Raw genomic sequence first — 22,204 nt, 5'->3', positions numbered from 1 at the left:
ACAATATGACAAAAACATGGAAATGTGGGCAAGACAAAGAACGCCACCAACTACATTTCTTTCTGCAGTGTTCTAGCCAAATGTGTATCGTGTCGTGACAGACAAAAATCTATTTGGTTTAGGTTTACATTTGATGTCATCTTAATTTTTAAAAAGATTTTTTACATTTCTTTCCACAAAAGATTAACTAAAATACTATTGTGCAAACCTGATTTGGCATATCCTCCTGTAAAAACACACGTTATATTAATTGTTAAATATTGCCAAACAATATTCTTGTGCAATAAATATTCTGGGAAGCAGGTAGATTTACATGTTTTTTAATAGGATCTCGTCAAATTATTATCGTAAAATTCAAAAAATATATCTATTCATATTTGCCTGTATTGCCCAACCCTAATGGACCCTTTACTAGACTAGACTTAATGTAGCCTTTACTCGACTAGACTTCTTGGAAGTTAAAGGCTCAAGATTCTTTTTCTGTCTCATTATTTGACCTGTTCCCCTTTTCAAGGAAGCTCTCCGAACACATTTGTTTTTTACTCATGCAAGCTTGTCTATGTCGCGTGGACACATTGTCAAACACAAAGTAGATTGCCCCATTTGGGATAAAAGGAATGCATTTGTACAAATGACCTCCCTCTTCTTTTTTCATTGTTAAACTTGTTTTATTTTTTATGACTAAATAAAAAATGTTTGGGGTTTCTTTTTCCTCACAGTGTCTATAGTTCCGAAAATGGAAGCTGCCATGGGTTTTAGGACACCTCCAGTAAATCCATGTGGTCAACCAAACTTCAACCGAAAGACCACTTTTTCCAAACCTTTGCGGTTCAAGAGCGATGACAACACACGGGATGGCCACATTCCACAAGGACCAGGAAGGTTGGTGTTTTGCAACTTACTTAATTTAAAATGGAACTCAAAAGAGCTCAGACCTTCAGCCAAGGTGCAAAAATATTTCACTATAGCATTAAAGGTATTAATGTCACAAGATGGCAGAGAATGTCGCTTTGTGATCAATGGCACATATTCTGTAATATTGTATGTGAAAAAGAGAAACAAAATTTCCGTATACAAATTTTTATTCAGATTTGCAGCAACACTTAAAGGGACACTGTACAAATTAACGTATGGCTTTAGCTATAGTACCGTATTTTCTGCATCATAAGGCGCACCAGATTGTAAGGCCCGGTCTCAATTACGGGGTCTATTTCTGTACTTAAACCATACATAAGGCGCACCGTATTATTCGGCGCATGCTAAAACAAGGTAACGGAAGCAAAACAGTGAGTTTAGTTGAACTTTATTCTACTACGTATTTAAAAATACATTCACATTATTTTTTGATCAATCTTTGTCACAAATCTATCAAAGTCCTCATCTTCTGTATCTGAATTGAACAGCTGGGCAATTTTTCCATCAAACATGCCGGGTTCCCTCTCGTCATTGTCTGAGTCAGTCTCGTTGCCGGGTGGCTGTTCAGCAATGATGCCGGGTTGCATGAAAGCTTGGACAACAGTCAAAGCAGATACCTTAGCCCAGACATCTACAATTCACATATGGATGGACGACTCTAAATCAGTCTGGGATGCATTACAATCGCTAACCAATTACAAGCGATCACCCCAAGCTGAGAACAATAGTACACTAGCCAACGACTTGAACAATTTCTACTGCAGATTTGAAAAGGACACTTTCACACCCCACACCCACCCAGCCGCACCACCGACCACACACACCGAGGACTTCTGCATTAACCATCCACGAACAGGATGTGAGACGCATCTTCAAACAACAAAAGATTAACAAAGCGGCAGGCCCAGACCATGTGTCCCCATCCTGCCTCAAAGCCTGCACGGACCAGCTCGCTCCAGTCTTCACACAGATCTTCAATAGATCTCTGGAACTGGGCGAACTACCATCCTGTTTCAAACGCTCTACCATCATTCCAGTCCCCAAGAAACCTACAATCTTGGGTCTAAATGACTACAGGCCTATCACCTTGACATCTGTGGTCATGAAGTCCTTTGAACGTCTTGTGCTGGACCACCTCGAGCGTCACAGGTCCCATGCTGGACCCCCTGCAGTTTTCCTTGCCATCAACTTCTTAAACAGCTAGCCTACAATTCCATTGCAACATGCTGCCAATTTTTTGTCTTGAGTTTGTTGTCACATTTCGGTCAGGCCAATTATACATTACTCGTGCACTCACTTTGGTAGTCTCGCCACACTGCACTATTTGCATATCTGTTGTTGACCAATACTGGCCACTCATGCCACAGTAGAAACTGCACCACTTGCACACTGATTGAGGAGTATCTCGGCACCCTTCGCACAATGGTCATTGCACCGGACTATTGCTGTATTAGTCATTCAAACTGTTCTAAGTGCTAGAGGACTCTGCATCTTTTTGCACAATTGTCAAAAAATAAATAAATAAAAATTTAAATAAAAAAATTCTACCAGCATTACCAGATAATTAGCAACCTTTTATTGCTCAGTGACTGTTTCTCACAATGTCTTTGTCTCAAAAGTGTTCTCTGTCAATTGACTGACTGTTGTCGTACTAGAGCGGCTCCAACGACCGGAGACAAATTCCTTGTGTGTTTTTTAGACATACTCGGCAAAATAAAGATGATTCTGACTCTGACATGGTGGCGTAACTCACCCGGTGCTGCCTCCCAGTCTTACTGAAGGTGTGTTCGCCGTCTCTCATCCATTGGTCCCACGCCGCTCGCAACTTCACTTTGAACCCCCTGTTTACACCAATGTCCAGCGGTTGGAGTTCGCTGGCAGTTGCTGCGCCACGGTAGTCCTTGCGCAGATGGCGCCTTTTCATAAAACGAAAGCACCAAGACGGACCTCCTTGAAAGTGTTGTATCCTTCATGTCTTGTGCTATCGTTATTGCCTTCAGTTGAATGGTGACTGTAGAGATGCTTCTCAGTTCTTGTGCTTGATTTTGAATTATCTCGCAGCTGCTGTATTCCCATTTACAACCGCGTAACGGATAGCCTGTCGTTTGAATTGTGCCTCGTAAGCATGTCTCTTCGCTGATGCCATTTTCGGAGGTCCTTAGCCAAACAAATGTTGTTTTGCAGCATACCGGTAGTACAGTATACCTACTGGAGGAGCGTGACGGAGGTAAGCATACGTACTGTACGTAGCTTTACCTAATGTTCTCTGATTGGTTTATCGCTGTCAGCGTACGTAGTATTACGTCCGTATGTCGGCGGGAAATGGTCCGACAGTCAGTCAAGCAGAGCGCTTACCAAAATCGCACAAAAACATTTTTACAGATTTTGGAACTCAATGCATACATAAGGCTCACTGGGTTAAAAGGCGCACCGTAAATTTTTGAGAAAATTAAAGGCTTTTAAGTGCGCCTTATATTGCGGAAAATACGGTAATTCATTTATCTGGCAAAAGCACCTAAAAACAGAAAGATACACCTATTATGATGTATTGCATTTTTCTGGTGAAATTTTAGATCAAATGGGTGCGTCTATATTGGCCGCTCATCACGCGTGTCAACTTGGCGGTTTCCTCATAGACGGCGCTCATTTGCAGCAAAAAAAGAGTAAAAAAAAAAATAAAAAAAATAAAAATTCCATACTGTATAGCAACATTTTGAACAGTTTTGGACAAAAATAACTCTTGGTATGCACACAGAAGCATTGTCTGCCTTGAAAATGATTTTATGCAGATCTCCGGGCAAGGATATCCAAACAGTGTTGTACACACAAGGAATAGTAGCAGCTCCTATTTTCCTGGCAATTATTGACAATCATTCATTCATTCATTTTCCTCCGCTTATCTGAGGTCGGGTCGCGGGGTCAGCAGCCTCAGCAGGGAAGCCCAGACTTCCCTCTCCCCAGCCTCTTCCTCCAGCTCTTCCTTCCTCCCGTGGCGTTCCCAGGCCAGCCGAGAGACATAGTCTCTCTAGCGTGTCCTGGGTCATCCACGGGGTCTCCTCCTGGTGGGATGTCCCCAGAACACCTCGCAAGGGAGGCGTCCGGGAGGCATCCTAATCAGATTCCTGAGCCACCTCATCTGGCTCCTCACAATGCGGAGGAGCAGCGGCTCTACTCTGAGCCCCTCCCGGATGACAGAGCTTCTCACCCTATCTCGAAGGGAGAGCCCGAATACCCTGCGGCGGAAACTCATTTCGGCCACTTGTATTCTGTGTTCTTTCGGTCACGACCCACAGCTCGTGACCATAGGTGAGGGTAGGAACGTAGATCGACCGGTAAATCGAGAGCTTCGCCTTTCGGCTTAGCTCCTCCTTCACCACAACGGACCGATACAAAGTCCGCACTGATCCGCCTGTTGATCTCCGGTTCCATTCTTCCCTCACTCGTGAACAAGACCCCAAGATATTTGTACTCTTCCATTTGGGGCAGGATCTCATCCCCGACCCAGAGAGGGCACTTCACCCTTTTCCGACTGAGGACCATGGGCTTAGATTTGGAGGTGCTGATTCTCACCCCAGACGCTTCACACTCCAGTGAGAGTTGGAGATCACAGCTGGATGAAGCCAAGAGAACCACATCATCTGCAAAAAGCAGAGATGCAATACTGAGGACACCAAACCGGACCCCCTCTACACCTCGGCTGCGGCTAGAAATTCTGTTCAGAAAAGTTATAAACAGAATCTGTGACAAAGGGCAGCGTTGGCGGAGTCCAACCCTCACCGGAAACGTGTCCGACTTACTGCCAGCAATGCGGACCAAAGTCTGACACTGGTCGTACAGGGACCGAATAGCCCATATCAGGGGGTTCTGGACCCCATACTCCCGAAGCACCCGCCACAAAACTCTTCGAGGGACACGGTCGAACGCCTTGTAGACTGGTTGGGCAAACTCCCATGCACCCCCGAGGACCCTGCCGAGAGTGTAGAAGTGGTACACTGTTCCACGGCCAGGACGAAAACCACACTGCTCTTCCTGAATCTGAGGTTCGACTTCCCGACGGACCCTCCTCTCCAGCACCCCTGAGGCTGAGGAGTGTGATCCCCCTGTAGTTGGAACACACCCTCCGGTCCCCCTTTTTAAAAAGGGGGACCACCAGCCCAGTCTGCCAATCCAGAGGCACTGTCCCTGATATCCACGCAATGTTGCAGAGGCGTCAACCAGGACAGCCCCACAAGATCCAGAGCCTTTAGGCACTCCGGGCGAATCTCATCCACCCCCGGGGCCTTGCCACCGAGGAGCTTTTTAACCACCACGGTGACCTCAACCCTAGAGATAGGAGAGCCCACCTCAAAGACCCCAGCCTTTGCTTCCTCATGGGAAGGCGTGTCGGTGGAATTGAGGTCGTCTTCAAAGTATTCTCCCCACCGACTCACAACATCCTGAGTCAAGGTAAGCAGCGCCCCATCCCCACTATACACAGTGTTGATGGTGCACTGCTTATCCTTCCTGAGACACCGGATGGTGGACCAGAATTTCCTCGAAGCCGTTTGGAAATCGTTCTCCATGCCCTCACCGAAGTCCTCCCATGTCCGAGTTTTTGCCTCAGCAACCACCAAAGCTGCATTCCGCTAGGCCAGCCAGTACTCATCTGCTGCCTCAGGAGTCCCACAGGCCAAAAAGTGCCCGATAGGAATCCTTCTTCAGCTTGACGGCATCCATCACCGCTGGTGTACACCAACGGGTCCGGTGATTGCCGCCACGACAGTTGGTCACATACTTTCCGCAGTAAGTTGCATATACATCTTTCATGCCCCGTTTTGTGCGTACGGGGTGTTCAAATGTAATGGCCTTATTTGACATCTTTAGTTGAATGTTAGTTTTTATTTAATGGGTGAAAGTGTCTTACAAAATTAACGGAGGACAGAGTTCTATGATTGCACTTAACGGTGATGTTCTTTATAAAAATGCACAGTAATATTTTCTTTCCACATAGTAACCTGCAAATACGGAAAATGTGTGGTTAAAAACACCACTGTGCCTCAAGTATTGTCCTTGTTCTTTTTTTGTGGGCACTTGACAATGATGCATTACTGCCACCAACTGATATTGTGCTTCCACTGCATGGAAACCAATGTGAATTGACGTTTTGTTAGAAATCCCACGTGTTCCTGGCAGGACACGCCCAGCTCCAATATTAAAGGTTGCTGGACACACCTCGCTGCACTATGATTGGCTGCTGTATCCTGGTAGAATATGTCCTACTGCTTCCAGATGGGAAAAGAAGTATGTGACTTAAGAAGAAGAATCACCTTTTATTGGCATGAACATGCATGCATGCATGTACACAAAATTTGTTCCCTGCATTTAACCCATCACAGTGAACACATACACATGTTAGTGGAACACACTGGAGCAGGGGGCAGCTGGAGCACCCTGGGAGCTTTTCGGGGTATCAGTGTCTTGCTCAAGGACACCACAGCCGTGAGTCCGGGAGATTTGGCGGATGGTCCAGTTGGGGTCCTGAACCTAGGTCCTCTACGGTGGCAGGCGATCTTAACCATTGGGCCACGGCTGCATGTGGCAGCGTTAATGAATCCCATTAGCTAACCTATTTTAATCCTAAACTTAACCCATCCTTAACCGCCTTAGTTCAAAACCTACCCATAACAAACTAACAAATGTAAAAATGTGATGCATATCTGGTATGGTCATCTCGTTACATCTGCGTACCCTGCCCTTCCCGCTGTGAAGGAGCCAATCATGTTGCATCGGGGTGTGTCTTGCCAGGAACTCGTGGGGTTCCTAATAACGCTGAATTGACAGATGCTGGATGTTGTGAAGTGTGCTGCTGCCATCTAGCAGTGGGGATGTGAACTGCACTCATCTCAAAATTTGCTTGTTTCTCAAGACAAAAAAAAAATTGGTCAAGTGATGACTCATTTCTTAAAAAACTCGTAAGACATGTCACTTGTGTTTTAGGCACCACTGTAGTAGTATAGTATTCCGTAGAAGATACAATTTACTAACAAAACTGTTGGGGTGCACTAATGGTGAGCACTTAATTTAATGAAGACATGAACCTGTTGTTACAAATGTATGCAATAACCAGACTGGTCAAATGTTATCTTGCAGGCCAAGTCTTCGTGGCAACTGTGTCATCCGGGGCACTATCGATCAGTCTGTGTCCACAGAGGAAAGGGAACCCGCTACTTCCTCTGTCCCTCCAACACTGTCACTTCCATCCCTGCTGTGCCTATCATCTTTTCAGGATGTGGATGAGAGTGGAGGAGAGAAGGAAGTGTGGGTGTCTGTTTTCAGATACCTAAACAGAGCTGAGCTGCTCAACTGCATGACTGTCTGCAAGGCCTGGTATAAGTGGTATGTCCGAAATGATTGTTTTATTCTGAAGTTTTATCTGTATTCAAGAATCAAAATTCTGTAAATGGCATTTATTATTCTGTGCAGGAGCTTTGATAAGCATCTATGGAGCCATCTGGATATGAGTCGATTCAATCAACTTAGTAACCAGGCGTTGGCAGGTATCATAAAACATCAGCCCACTTCTTTGGACCTCTCATGGACACCCCTGGCCAAAAGGCAGCTCATCTGTCTTCTAACCAGGCTTCCAGGTATGAACACATATATCTGTAGATCCATTATTCTCAGTTCATACAGGTCTGGGTCACAGTGGACTCAGTCTGAGGCCCAGACCTTCCTGTCTATGGGCCAACTCCCCCGAGTCCACTGGCAAGACACCAAGACCACCGGTGAGACATACTCCCTCTAGTGTGTCCTATGCCTGCCCAAAGGTCTCCTCCCAGTTGGACATGCCCAGAAAACCTCTTCAAGTGGTGGCCAAATAAAAATGCCTGGGCTGTCTGAGCTGGCTTGCCTGATGTCATTACAGTCAGTGAGCCAGCCAGCTCATGACAGTGTGAGGGTAGAAATGTAGCTTGTCTAGTAAATCCAGAGTTTCACCTCGGCTCAGCTCTATTCACCACATTCTGAGCCTGGCTGCGTCACACTTAGTTGTGAACCACCCCAACAGACGGTCACAGCTCAGTGAATCGATCAGAACTACATCATCCACAAATAGGAGATATTAGATCTTCAATTCAATGCAGCCCTATGGGGGGCACAAGTCAGTGCAAACCAGCCGGTCCCAACCGCGGATAAATGCAGAGGGTTGCGTCAGGAAGGGCATCCTTTCATCCAAAGAATTCCATACCGGATCGGTCGTGGCCCGGGTTAACAACGTCCGCCACCGGCGCCGTCAACCTGCGGGGCGCCGTTGGTAATTCAGCTACTGTGGGTCGAAGTCAAAAAGAAGAAGACAAGGTGAAAAGCGGGTTCTTAAGCAGAAAGAGAAGAGGAAAGCACAGAGCCTAGAACTGAATGTGGGGACTTAGAATGTTGGGACTATGACAGGAAAATCTCGGGAGTTGGTTGACATGATAATTAGGAGAAAGGTTGATATATTGTGTGTCCAGTAGACCAGGTGGAAAGGCAGTAAGGCTAGAAGTTTAGGGGCAGGGTTTAAATTATTTTACCATGGTGTAGATGGGAAGAGAAATGGAGTCGGGGTTATTTTAAAAGAAGAGTTGGCTAAGAATGTCTTGGAGGTGAAAAGAATATCAGATCGAATGATGAGGCTGAAATTTGAAATTGAGGGTGTTGTGTAATGTGATTAGTAGCTATGCCCCACAGGTAGGATGTGACCTAGAGGTGAAAGAGAAATTCTGGAAGGAGCTAGACGAAGTAGTTCTGAACATCTCAGACAAAGAAAGAGTCGTAATTGGTGCAGATTGTAATGGACATGTTGGTGAAGGTAATAGGGGTGATGAAGAAGTGATGGGTAAGTACGGCATCCAGGAAAGGAACTTGGAGGGACAGATGGTGGTAGACTTTGCAACAAGGATGCAAATGGCTGTAGTGAACACTTTTTTCCAAAAGAGGCACAAACATAGGATGACCTACAAGAGCGAAGGTAGAAGCACTCGGGTGGATTGCATCTTGTGCAGACGATGTAATCTGAAGGAGGTTACCAACTGTAAGGTAGTGGTAGGGGAGAGTGTGGCTAGACAGCATAGGATGGTGGTGTGTAAGATGACTCTGGTGGTGGGGAGGAAGATTAGGAAGTCAAAGGCAGAGAAGAGAACCATGTGGTGGAAGCTGAGACAGGACAAGTGTTGTGCAGCTTTTCGGGAAGAGGTGAGACAGGCTCTCGGTGGATGGGAGGAGCTTCCAGAAGACTGGACAGGAAGTGGCAATGATTAGTAAGGGGGAAGTTAGAAAGGCATTAAAGAGGATGAAAAATGGAAAGGCAGTTGGTCCTGATGACTTTCCTGTGGAGGGATGGAAGCATCTAGGAGAGGTGGCTGTGGAGATTTTGACCAGCTTGTTCAATAGAATTCTAGTGCGTGAGAAGATGCCTGAGGAATGGAGGAAAAGTGTACTGGTGCCCATTTTTAAGAACAAAGGTGATGTGCAGAGCTGTGGCAACGATAAAGGAATAAAGTTGATGAGCCACACAATGAAGTTATGGGAAAGAGTAGTGGAGGCTAGACTCAGGACAGAAGTGAGTATTTGCGAGCAACAGTATGGTTTCATGCCTAGAAAGAGTACCACAGATGCATTATTTGCCTTGAGGATGTTGATGGAAAAGTACAGAGAAGGTCAGAAGGAGCTACATTGTGTCTTTGTAGTTCTAGAGAAAGCCTATGACAGAGTACCCAGAGAGGAACTGTGGTACTGCATGCGGAAGTCTGGAGTGGCAGAGAAGTATGTTAGAATAATACAGGACATGTACGAGGGCAGCAGAACAGCGGTGAGGTGTGCTGTAGGTGTGACAGACGAATTTAAGGTGGACATGGGACTGCATCAGGGATCAGCCCTGAGCCCCTTTCTTTTTGCAGTGGTGATGGATAGGCTGACAGATGAGTTGGACTTGAATACTCGTGGACCATGATGTTTGCAGATGACATTGTGATCTGCAGTGAAAGCAGGGAGCAGGTGGAGGAACAGTTAGAAAGATGGAGGCATTCACTGGAAAGAAGAGGAATGAAGATTAGCCAAAGTAAAACAGAATATATGCGCATGAATGAGAGGAGTGGTGGGGGAAGAGTGAGGCTACAGGGAGAAGAGAGAGCAAGGGTGGAGGACTTTAAATAGTTGGGGTCAACCGTCCAGAGCAAAGGTGAGTGTGGTCAGGAAGTGAAGAAACGGGTCCAAGCAGGTTGGAACGGGTGGAGGAAGGTGTCAGGTGTGTTATGTGACAGAAAAGTCTCTGGTCGGATGAAGGGCAAAGTTTATAAAACAGTGGTGAGGCCAGCCATGATGTACGGATTAGAGACAGTGGCACTGAAGAGACAACAGGAAGCAGAGTTGGAGGAGGCGGAAATGAAGATGTTGAGATTCGCTCTCAGAGTGACCAGGTTGGATAAAATTGGAAATGAGCTCATCAGAGGGACAGCCAAGGTTCGATGTTTTGGAGACAAAGTTAGAGAGAGCAGACTTCAATGGTTTGGACACGTCCAGAGATATTGGTAGAAGGATGATGAGGATGGACCTGCCAGGCAAGAGACCTAGAGGAAGACCAAATAGAAGGTTGATGGATGTCGTGAGGGAAGACATGATGGCAGTTGGTGTTCGAGAGGAGGATGCAGGAGATAGGCTTACATGGAAAAGGATGACGCGCTGTGGCGACCCCTAACGGGACAAGCCGAAAGGAAAAGAAGATCATCTTCAATTCACCAAACTGGACAGACAGATGGTTAGATATTTCTTTACTATAAGTGATTCGTAAATCAAGGGCCCCACATCCCATACTCCTGAAGCATCACCCACAGGAGATCGGGAAAGTGTAAACACTTTTCCAAGTCCACAAGCACATTTAGACCAGTTGGGCCTAGTAACCTCGCAATGTTTTAGAACTGATCCAGTGTATCTTGACCAGAACCAAAGCTTAATTGTACCTCCTCTATCAGATTTTGACCAGCAGCTGGACCTTCCTCTCCAGTAAAGCTTCCCTGGAAAGCTGAAGAGTGTGAGTCCCTATAATTGGAGCACACTCCAGCCCCCTTAGTTAAAAAGGGGAGGTGGCAAAACCCATGTTGCCAAACGAGGTACTTTCCCTAACTTCCATGCAGTGTTGAAGATACGACCACGACAGTCCCACAACACCCAGGACAAGGAAAGGCATCAACCATCTTTTGGCCAAGCAGATACTAACACTGATGTTAATTCACACATTCTTCTGCCCATTCCCTTTTCAGTTTTGCTGTCTTTCTTACTTTAGGTCTTCGAGAGTTAAGGGTTGCTGGCCTCTCCTGGTCATGCCTATCAGCATTGGTCTCCCCTGCTCTTCCCTATCTTCGACTACTGGATCTGCGCTGGTGTGACGGCATTAAAGATACCCAATTTAAAGAACTCCTCACCCAACATGGTCAGATGCAGCAGAAATGAGCAGGCTCACAGATTTTCTACACTGACATTAAGAAAAAATGTTTTCCCCATCTTAGGCTCAGAGTCTTCTCGCTGCAGACTAAAGAACATCGAGACACTGCACCTGTCTGGTCTGGATATAAATGAATCCACTCTAAGACTTATGCAGCATCATATGCCACACTTGGAGAAGCTGGACCTGGCTCACTGCAAGAACATTACAGATTCTTCCATAGCTTTGCTGGCAGCAGGCGGGACACGCACTCGCAGCAACCTCAATGAACTCATTCTAGCAGGTATTTTATTTACGTTTTGTAATTGTCCAAATGGACTCCCTTCAACTGTCAGAGCACTTTCATGTTGCTTCACACAGTTTTCACTCTTAAATGAGCTCGGTATGTGTCTCACAGGTTTGCACATTGTGAAACTGGAATTTTTGCCCATTTGTCTTTGCAAAATATCTGAAGCTCAGTCAAATTGGATGGAAATTGTTTGTGAGAAGCAATTGCCACAGACTTAAGTGGGATTTAGGTTTGAACTTCGACTGGGCCATTTTGACACTTGATTATGCCTTTATCTAAACTATTCTGTTGTAATGCTGGCTCTCTGGCCTTTGTCCTGCTGGAATGTGAACCATTCGCCCCAGACTTGACTCCAACACATCTGTACTACTACATTACATTTATACAACGTTTTTCATGATAGTCCAACACCCTTTACAATTGCAGTCACAGTCTAGTGGTGGTAAACTATTTGTGTAGCCACGGCTGCCCTGGGGCAGTCTGACGGAACTGTGGATGCCACACTGCGCCTACGCCCTTCGGGCCCTTCGACCACCACCAAACATCCAACCATATTCATTCATGGGAAATGTGGGTGTTTTGCCAAGGGACATGACGACATGCGCCCGGGCGGGGATACGAACAGACGACCCTCTGCGCCACGCCACTCACAAGACGTCCAAGATTGTTCTGTGTTTGGCTCCATTCAGCTTCCCATCATCATCAGAAGAGCATCCCCACACAGGATCTGACATCAACTGTGGCCCTGATATGGCACTGTGTCGGGCCACCACATACAGTGGGAGGAAAAAGTATGTGAACCCTTTGGAATTTTTTACATATTACGTATAATGTAAACATTCACAGGACAGGGAGGAAAAATTCAGTGAACTACAACTGGTTGACCCTCCTTTAGCAGGAATAACCTCAACCCAACGTTTCCTGTAGTTGCAGATCAGACGTGCACAACGATCAGGATCGATTTTGTACCAATACTCTTTGCAAAACTGTTGCAGTTCAGCAATATTCTTGGGATATCTGGTGTGAATAGCTCTCTTGAGGTCATGCCACAGCATCTCAGTCAGATTGAGGTCAGGACTTTGGACCACTCCAGAACATTTATTTTCTCCTTGAAGCCATTCTGATTTGTTTTGGATCATTGTCCTGTTGCAACACTCGTCTTTTGGGCTTCAACTGTTGGACATTTGGCCTCAAGTTCTTCTGCAAAATACCTTCATAAATTTGTGAATTCATTTTTTCATTTATGATAGCGCGCTGTCCAGGCTCTGAGGTAGCGAAGGACGAGCATACCATGATGCTTCCTCCACCATGCTTCAGTTTGGATATGGTTTGATGTTGGTGTGCTGTCATTTTTTTCTTCCACACATGGCATTATGTGTTCCTCCCAAACAATTAAACTTTGGTTTCATCTGTCCACAGATTATTTTGTCAGTAGTGCTGTGAAACATCCAATTGCTCTTTAGCAAACTTAAAAGTGCAGCAATGTTTTTTTCAAACAGCAACGGCTTTCTCGTTCGTGTTCTCCCATGAATCCCATTTTTGTTTGTTTTAGGTATGGTAGATTTGTCAACAGAGATGTTTGCATGTGCCAGTGATTTTTGTAAATCTTCAACTGACATTCTCGTGTTCTTTTTTTTTTTTTTTTTTTTTTTTAACTCGCTGAGCATTTTGCGCTTTGCTCTTGTAGTCATCTTCACAGGACAGCTACTCCTTGGAGGAGAAGCAGCAGTGCTGAACTTTCTCCTTTTACAGACAATTTGTCTAGCCGTGAACTGATGACGATCAAGACTTTTAGAGATAATTTTGTAACCTTTTACAGCTTATTACAAGTCAGTATTCTTAAGGCCTCTTGATACTCCTGCATTGCATCACGTAACTGACGAATTGCCCCGCGCAGCACCTCTGCGTAGCTTGCCACGCACCAGACAAAAATAGTTGCTGCGCGTCGAACGCCGCGGAGATCATCTCTCGTGATTGGTCCGTTTTAGTCACATGCTCTGATGACGTACCAGCGTGGCCCTTGGTTCTACATACCATCTACGTCGCCACCTTGTCGATCGATTTTGCAGCATAATTAAACGTATCAGGTGGTCATCTAGGTCCATTTGTTCTATCGCGGACGCCATTGTTGTTGCTTTGTTCCTTGTTACTGAAAGGAAAGTAAAAACAGCTACCGGAAATGGCAAAAAATAATGCAGAGGAAACTGCACCCTGTGGTGTCCTATCCAATACCAGCCGACTTGGAGGAGAACTGCAGCACACTTTGAAAACAGTGCGCATGGGTTGCGCTCGAGTAAAAAGGCAATCTACGCGAGGGACAGCCGTAGTGACGTCAGCGCGGTCACCGTCCACGCGAGTATAAAGAAGCCTTTAATTGTAGGTCTTCTGAGAGCTCCTTTGAGCATGGTACACACACATCGGCAATGCTTCTGTCCAAGAGACAATTGTGAAAATTTGTTTTCTTGTCGCCAGAGCAGCTTTAAGACTCATCCAATTTTGCTTCATCGATTGGACTCCAGTTTTGCTCACACCTGACTCTGATTTCAATAAAAATATGAATACGTAATTGTTTGTGTGGTATTTGTTTAGGCAGACTTAGTACTGTGATTTAGATGATCAGACATTTTATGACCAATTTATGCTGAAATTTAGAAAATTCTAAAGGGTTCACATACTTTTTCCTTCCACTGAGCCTTGCAGATGCTGGCCTCTCCAGCTAGCTACTAGCTGTGACTGGCCAACTAGCATGGCTAAACACTGTGTGGAGCTGCTCTTCTTATTTATTTGTACAAACTTAGTTGTTGGCTCTATGGCAGCGAATTATCTACACTTCTGACAAAGCATCATTATCACGAAAGGAGGACAAGGTGTAATTAACAGGAGACGATGGAGAAGCCATGCTAACCATGAAGCTATTGTGAAATTTAGTCACGAAACGTGAATAATCAGAATCAGAATCATCTTTATTTGCCAAGTATGTCCAAAACACACAAGGAATTTGTCTCCGGTAGTTGGAGCCGCTCTAGTACAACAGACAGTCAATTTACAGAACACTTTGGAGACATAAAGACATTGACAAAAAACAACAACAAACAACAATTGTGCAAAAAGATGCAGAGTCCTCAGTTCGAATGGCTAATATCGCAATAGTCCGGTGCAATGACCATTGTGCAAAGGGCACTGAGACTTCAAGGAGTGTATGCGGTTTAAAGTGACGAGTACTGCGATAATCTGGGACAATGGTTGTGCAAATGTTACAGATACTCCTCAATCAGTGTGCAAATGGAGCAGATGCTACTCTGGCATGAGTGGCCACTATATGCAAATAGTGCAGCACGGCGAGACAACTACAGTGAGTGCACGAGTAATACATAATACAGAAATGTGACAACGAACTCAAGTCAAAAAATTGCCAGCTTGTTGTAATGGAATTGTAAGTTAGCTGTTCAAGAAGTTGATTGCAAGAGGGAAGAAGCTGTTGGAATGTCTACTAGTTCTAGTTTGCATTGATCGGTAGCGCCTACCTGAGGGAAGGAGCTGGAAGAGCTGGTGACCAGGGTGGGGAGGGTCCGAGAGGATTTTGCACGCCCTTGTCTTAGTTCTGGCAGCGTGCAAGTCCTCAAGGGTGGGTAGGGGGGGTACCGACAATCCTTTCAGCAGTTTTGATTGTCCGTTGCAGTCGGAGTTTGTCCTTTTTTGTAGCAGCACCAAACCAGACTGTGATGGAAGAACACAGGACTGATTCGATGACCGCTGTGTAGAACTGTCTCAGCAGCTCCGGTGGCAGGCCATGCTTTCTCAGAAGCTGCAGGAAGTACATCCTCTGCTGGGCCTTTTTGAGGACGGAGTTGATGTTGGTCGCCCACTTCAGGTCCTGGGAGATTGTAATTCCCAGGAACTTGAAGGTCTCAACGGTTGACACAAGGCAGCTGGACAGCGTGAGGGGCAGCTGTGGCGAAGGATGCCTCCTGAAGTCCACGATCATCTCTACAGTCTTGAGCGTGTTCAGCTCCAGGTTGTGTCGGCCGCACCACAGCTCCAGCCGCTCCGCTTCCTGTCGATATGCAGACTCGTCACCGTCCTTGATGAGGCCGATGACAGTGGTGTCATCTGCAAACTTCAGGAGTTTGACAGTCGGGTTCGCTGAGGTGCAGTCGTTCGTGTAGAGAGAGAAGAGCAGCGGAGAGAGGACACAACCTTGGGGCGCCCCAGTGCTGATGCTGCGTGTGGATGAGGTGGCCTCCCCCAGCCTGACCTGCTGTGTCCTGCCCGTCAGAAAGCTGTAAATCCACTGGCAGATGGCAGGTGAGACGCTGAGCTGGAGAAGCTTGGATGAAAGGAGTTCAGGGATGATGGTGTTGAACGCTGAGCTGAAGTCCACGAACAGGATCCTCGCGTAGGTCCCTGCACTGTCGAGGTGTTCTAGGATGAAGTGCAGTCCCATGTTGACTGCATCATCCGCAGATCTGTTCGCTTGGTAGGCAAACTGCAGGGGGTCCAGCAAGGGACCTGTGACACTCTTGAGGTGGTCCAGCACAAGACGTTCAAAGGACTTCATGACCACAGATGTCAAAGCGACAGGCCTGTAGTCATTCAGACCCGAGATTGCAGGTTTCTTGGGGACTGGGATGATGGTGGAGCGTTTGAAGCAGGATGGAACTTCGCACATTTCCAGTGATCTGTTGAAGATCTGAGTGAAGACTGGCGCGAGCTGGTCCGCGCAGACTTTGAGGCAGGATGGAGACACGTGGTAAGTGCTTGGCTAATACAGTCAGTGTTGTACGTGAATGAGTTCAATGAACGAAAGTTCATGAACTAGTTCATATTTAGTGCGAACGGGAACTGAACGTAGTTCATTTTTGCCTGATGAATGTTATTGAGAACTTGCTCATTCTGGTGTCTGTGAGCGGTTTTCGAGCAAAGGTTCATTTTCATTCAAGAGTGCCAGGTTTTGATAGGGACTTCCAGGACAAAACCCGTCTGGACACACAATATATGAGCTTTCATATGTCGGCGCACAAACGCCATATTTGGCAAACGATTCACTGCGGCCGCCATTCATGTTTACATGTGCGAGGTGCATTTAGGGACACACCGTAAATGGGAGAGAATATTTGTTTTTTGTTGTTTTTTTTAGGGAAATGATTATTTGTATCAGAATGTTTTAGTTAAAACACCGTACGATCACACTGTCATAATATGGAATTTATTTTGTTTTGTAATATGACTAGATCAGCTATTTTGGTAATATAGTCAGCCAGAGCTGCTAGGAATGCAAAGTTATCAATGTCTTTTCTTCATGATTCCTGTCATACTGTGTATACATTAAGGACAAAGGTCCTGTTTTTGTTTTAATTCCTCATTTTAAAAAAGAACATTCAAGCAACAACTTTTTCCTCATGTTTTTGAGATTGTAGGGTGAAAGCTGCAGCTGGCTACTAGTGTGGACTGAATGGGTGGCATTATATTAATATTGGAACTGGTTCATTTTTGGAACAGTGCACTTAGTTCAGAATTTTGAATTATGAACTGATCTAGTGAAGTGTCTCAAACAGTTACACCAGGTCGGATGATGCCCCCTGGTTGGGCCAGTAGGTTCTCAGGCCTCAAAACTGGCGTACAGCATCTTGGTCAGTTCCCTCGTGCGGACGGGAGGCAGGAACCTCTGGAATTGATTGCATGCTGGGTTTTCTTGATAAGACAAATTTCAGGAACCAAGGATAAAACTAAGACTTGAAGGGCCAGATAAAAGTCAGAAGACATGAGCTGAGCTGGTCACAAGTGAATTTATTCAACGCTTCGAACATATTAGAGCATATCACCCAGAGAGGATACACTGAATCAACAGAACAATTACATGAGCTTATCTAAGTTTTGATAAGCCTGCGCCCCACCCCAGGTCTGCCTCCTTTCTCCTGATTGGAAAGAGTCAGGGTTACCTAAACATTTCGGTTGGGGGGGGAGTTCCATTTGTGTCCTCAGAGAGCTCGGCAGTTCATATCCATTAAGCAAACCTTTGATCTTCACTTGTCTTCTAATTAGGTGCAACCCTTTTGATCGTGCAGCTGCTTGCTACCTGGTTGACATGATCATAAATCATACATACAATACCATGTCTTGTTGCTTGTCTTGGAGACAATCCAAGTCTAATAGGAGCCAGGTCATAAACCATTTGCCCTGGTAGATAGGCAACAAGCCCATACACCTTCAGTGAACTCCTAACCAGGTGTTACAACTGCCATGCCCTCTTTGTGAACTTATAACTGCGTCTTGAACTTATTACATCTGTGAAATGCATACATGTGAGCCTTAAGGCATCAGCTAATACGTATGACGATATAAGATAAAAATAAGCATGCAATAATGTAAGACAAGAAAATATTCCACATTCCCCCTTTCATGATGTTCACATCATGAAAACACCGGTTCTTAGTAAACATGCAAAGTAATTAGTGTAAAACAATTTTGAACGTGCATGGATCCAAATGTCGGCGTAAATATGTGTAATTGCTTAGCACACATTTACATCTAAGGTACTTTAGCTAGCCTACCGAAATTCACCAAGGTTGTTGCACGAGCTTACACTATGACTTCATCCATAGTCAGCCATTATATTTACTCAATGGTCTTAATAAAGAGCCTAAACACATGACATGATAATGCAGTATATTAAACGTAAGGCGACATGAATAAAGTAATATGAGTATAAGTGCACAAGACCTGCTTTGCATTGGAGCGTACATTGGCTGAAATAAAAATGTAATTAATTTGGAAAAATATACGAAGGAATGTAAACTCCTGCGTTCACTTCCGGGTTAGTCCGATTTACGCTTTAACGTGAAAATCAAAGTAATTTGTCTCATCATTGTCTCTTCATTTTGTGTGAAGCTAGTAATTTCCCCGAAATTATTACGCACTAATATTGTACATCCTAGCAACGCTTATTGTGCGGTACTCACGACCGTAGATCAGCTGGTCGGTGGGGTGATCTGTCTCAGTCGTCTCGCGAAACAAGGCGGCAGGTTTGGTCAAATGAGAAAAAGGATGCAGAAAAATGAAACAAAAACAAAAGAGGCGGAAGAAGAAAAATTGTTGTTCGTCACGCCTCGCTGGGAGAATATGACCGTCTCTCTCCCCTCCTGTTTCCGGGATCCGCGAGCAAGTTCAGAGAACTCACGTTTGGCTGGGAGCGTATCTTGTAGCTCAGCAGCAACTGTTCTGGAGGCTTAGCAGCGGCAATCCACGGAGGCTAGGGAGCCGGATCTCCATCCCCAAGGCCTGCGGTTACCGAGCCGTGTGCCCAAACAAAAGAAAGAGGAGGTGTGGCCGCTTGGGGTTTCAAATCAGGACAAACAGTTCTCAAAGTCTCAAGGTGTGTATCTATATGTGAATATAGATGTCAAAGTAGGTGTATCTATGTGGTGAGGTCAAGAGATTGCACAGTTGAAAGAAAAAAGGGAAAACGCTAACGCGAGCGTTAACGAAGAGTCTTTGTAGCATTCTCCACAAATAGGAGGAGAAGAAAAAAAATTAGCCAAGCCCCTTCCTAACGGAACAGAGGGAGTCTTTAAAAGAACAAAAAACTCTACTATTAGGTGTGAAACCAACTCAAGTTGCAAACCAAAAGAAGAGGTGCAAGACGGGTTCTAGTCTTGGAAAAGGAAAAAAACCTTAGCCTGAGTAAAAGAGGAAGCGAGGAGGTCCAGGAAACTGTTCGGTCAGGTGGGGGACCTCCTGCACAGTTTGTGCTGGGTCATTTTCGGGCTCAGCCATGCCTTTCCACCGGAAGACCTCAGGCAAGCATTGGAGTTTCGGTCCCAAATGTGGGAGAATTTTTATCTATTGCTAAATTGTCTAGAAAGGTAGCAATTTCATGTAGCCTGTCGTTCATCAACATGTTAGCAATCTGTTTGTGAGCATAAACTGTTAGGAGCACAGACAGCCGCGTGGTTATGGCCTGCCTATTCTGGTTAAAGCTACACAGCAAATGTTGAGAACTAAAATGGCTACTTTTAGTGTTGCTTAGCGACCAGGAATTGGTTACTTTGTTAGCCATGTGTTGTCGTGCGGTGTCAGATTTCGAACTGCAATTCCCGAAGTTGTATCTCGATAGTAGTAAGGCTACAAACGTCACTGGTGGGGGCGCTGTGGATGCGTTTTATTTTGGTCGTTATGTTATCGGTTTGGCTGCGGAGCAGCGTGTGCGGTTTAATCTGTGTCTTGGTTGAGCATCTGCGTTGGCAGACTTGGTGTAGCAAGGATGCTGTCACGGAGGTTGGACCTGCTTGACCTGTCCGGTCTCACTGTGTTGACCATCCTTCATTTCGTGCATGGTGCATCGTGGGCCACTTTCGCTACGTGGGGCCACAAGTGGCTGACAAGTGAGCTCAACGGAGGCGCAATAACAAAATTCCACAATAATGAGAAATGAGCAGGTGCAAAGCCAAGGAGAAACCAAAGTCAAGCTTGCCCAGCGCGCAGGAAAGAAGAATTGGAGTGGTGGCCAAGGCGGGCCACAGAAAGATCAAATGAAAAGCAGGCAGTGTCGACATCACGAACAACGCCGCAGAGAAGAGGAAGGCTGGGAACCAGCAGAGGAAGAATTGCACATCCCAAGTGCAGGTGCAACAGAACAGTCGGGTCCAAGGCGTTGGGTGGGCGGGGTGGGAGAAACGGCACTGAGGTGCGCTTTGCAAGGTGTAGTGAACAAGTGCACGGGAAGTCCGAGGTCTTTGAGAAGAGACAACGCCCACGTTTTGTGCTGTTGAAGCAATGAATGTGTGAAAATCACGAAAGAAGCACAATTACTTCACGGCCACTGAAAGTGACAGCCAGGTAATCAAGAAAGACACAATCAAGGTTGGCGTGACAGCTGAATAGGTGGACCAATGATGAGGGATGGTAATTCGGCTTCTGAGGGGTGATCAGTCAACTCCGACAGATCGCTTTTGAATTGTGAAATTTCAGATGTGGCGGTTTGCAACTGTGTTGTCTGTGTGTGGTTAGTTTGTGTGCACGAAGCAAGAGCTTGTTTGAGCTCCTCATTTTCACGGACCAGAGCTGGCACCGGGGGTGAGGCGCACACTGTGTGCCTTTGCGTCTTCAAGCTGAGGTAAAACTTCAATGATTAGGCCGGATGAAAAGTTTAACAATTTATTCGAAAATACAAAGTCAAACAATAAGGTTGGAGAAGGTTCAGCGCTGGGCTCTCCCCCACATTGCTCAGACCAGCGTCTGTCTTGAAGAAACTGCAGAAGTTCTTGTCTGCTTGTTTTGTGGCCAAACCTGCTTCCCGTCATGCCGTCGTCGACCAATCCTAGCTCCAGCCTAGTGTTTGGGGTCCGTTCGTAAATTCAGTCCGATGTTCCCACCGCGCCACGAGACCGCGGCACCCAGAGACAGAGCGTGCTCCACTTTCTATAACTTTACTACTGAACGTGTTGGCTATTGCTAGGGATGCGTCAGTACATCCGCCATATTGAATGTGTCAGTTTTACTTATATCCTATGTTGATATGGTGTGCGTTTGTTGTGTCGGTGCAAGTGTAATGCAATTATATGTTTATAAGGATATCTGGATGTGCGTCTGTAATGGGATGTATCAAATAAGTGTATGCAGTGTTCTGTAAGCGTGCAGGGAGTAATTTCTAACACAACTATGCAACTGAGCGTTCAAGCCAGATTTTTATCCGTTAAGGTTTTGTGCTCAGCGTCACTCATAAATTGTGCCATGTTGCTATTGAGGACTTCAAGGGTAGCATCTTTGACAGATTCTGGATAATCCGGGACGAGGTCTTTAGTGAGGTTACTTACAAGCTGTGTTAACGTGTTGAGATTGTCGTAATGGCTGGGAGTTTTTACAATTTCTGCCATAATTGCGTTGCGTGTGCAGTAGCTAGACGTTGTGCAACTAGAATGCTACTACTTTATGCTCGGTTGAGCGGTGCGTCTAATTTGGAATAGATGCACAATGTTAGCGGTGTAATTAATTGTTAAACAAATAGCATTTGCAAACTATGGTATCAAAGTTCATCACGTAACTTTGAAAGTTTGAGAACATGCGTAGAAGCAGTAATCGAATGGAACAAAATCGTTGACGTCAAATTTTGTGCACAAATTAATTTGATCAAATAAATATTGCTGCGTAAGGGTGGCAATTTAATCTTTGATTTAAAACAACTACAAAGGGCACCTAGGTGGAGTAAAGGAATCAATTAACTACATTTGGAATTTAAACTAATTGAACAAATTAATTTATTTAGCTTTGTTATATTTAATTTAGTTATTAGTTAAACAAATTGATTTGACTGTGTGTGACTATCGTTGCGAGTCAATTAAATTTGTGAAGGCAATTTAGAACTTTAGCAAATTCAAATAAGTTTTGTTTAACTTTGGTAAAGAAGTTAGATATACTTATCAAGCTTGTGAATTAATTAATTGCTTGCATGGCTTGCAATTATGTTAGCTTTGGCAGAGGAGAAAGGCAAAGCAGGAAAAGAAAGAATTCTCCCCCCAAAAAATTCCAAAGATATTTTTTGTTTTGGATGA

At 45.3% G+C, this 22,204-nt stretch overlaps 1 protein-coding gene across 5 annotated transcripts in view; it reads left to right on the top strand.

Annotated features, from left to right (window-relative positions):
* The window catches only part of kdm2aa (lysine (K)-specific demethylase 2Aa), a 197,333-nt gene that overhangs the window by 160,552 nt on the left and 14,577 nt on the right, over window positions 1-22,204 (top strand). For all 5 annotated transcript variants that reach the window (XM_061772020.1, XM_061772018.1, XM_061772016.1 and 2 more), the window contains 5 exons: window positions 720-882; window positions 7,045-7,290; window positions 7,378-7,541; window positions 11,210-11,356; window positions 11,433-11,651. In XM_061772020.1, the coding sequence (XP_061628004.1) occupies window positions 720-882; window positions 7,045-7,290; window positions 7,378-7,541; window positions 11,210-11,356; window positions 11,433-11,651 (939 nt within the window). The remainder of the gene's footprint in view (window positions 1-719; window positions 883-7,044; window positions 7,291-7,377; window positions 7,542-11,209; window positions 11,357-11,432; window positions 11,652-22,204) is intronic.

The sequence above is a fragment of the Phyllopteryx taeniolatus genome, chromosome 4 (genome assembly GCF_024500385.1).
Source record: "Phyllopteryx taeniolatus isolate TA_2022b chromosome 4, UOR_Ptae_1.2, whole genome shotgun sequence".
Taxonomy (NCBI): Eukaryota; Metazoa; Chordata; class Actinopteri; order Syngnathiformes; family Syngnathidae; genus Phyllopteryx; species Phyllopteryx taeniolatus.
This window is presented reverse-complemented; position numbering and strand designations above follow the sequence as displayed.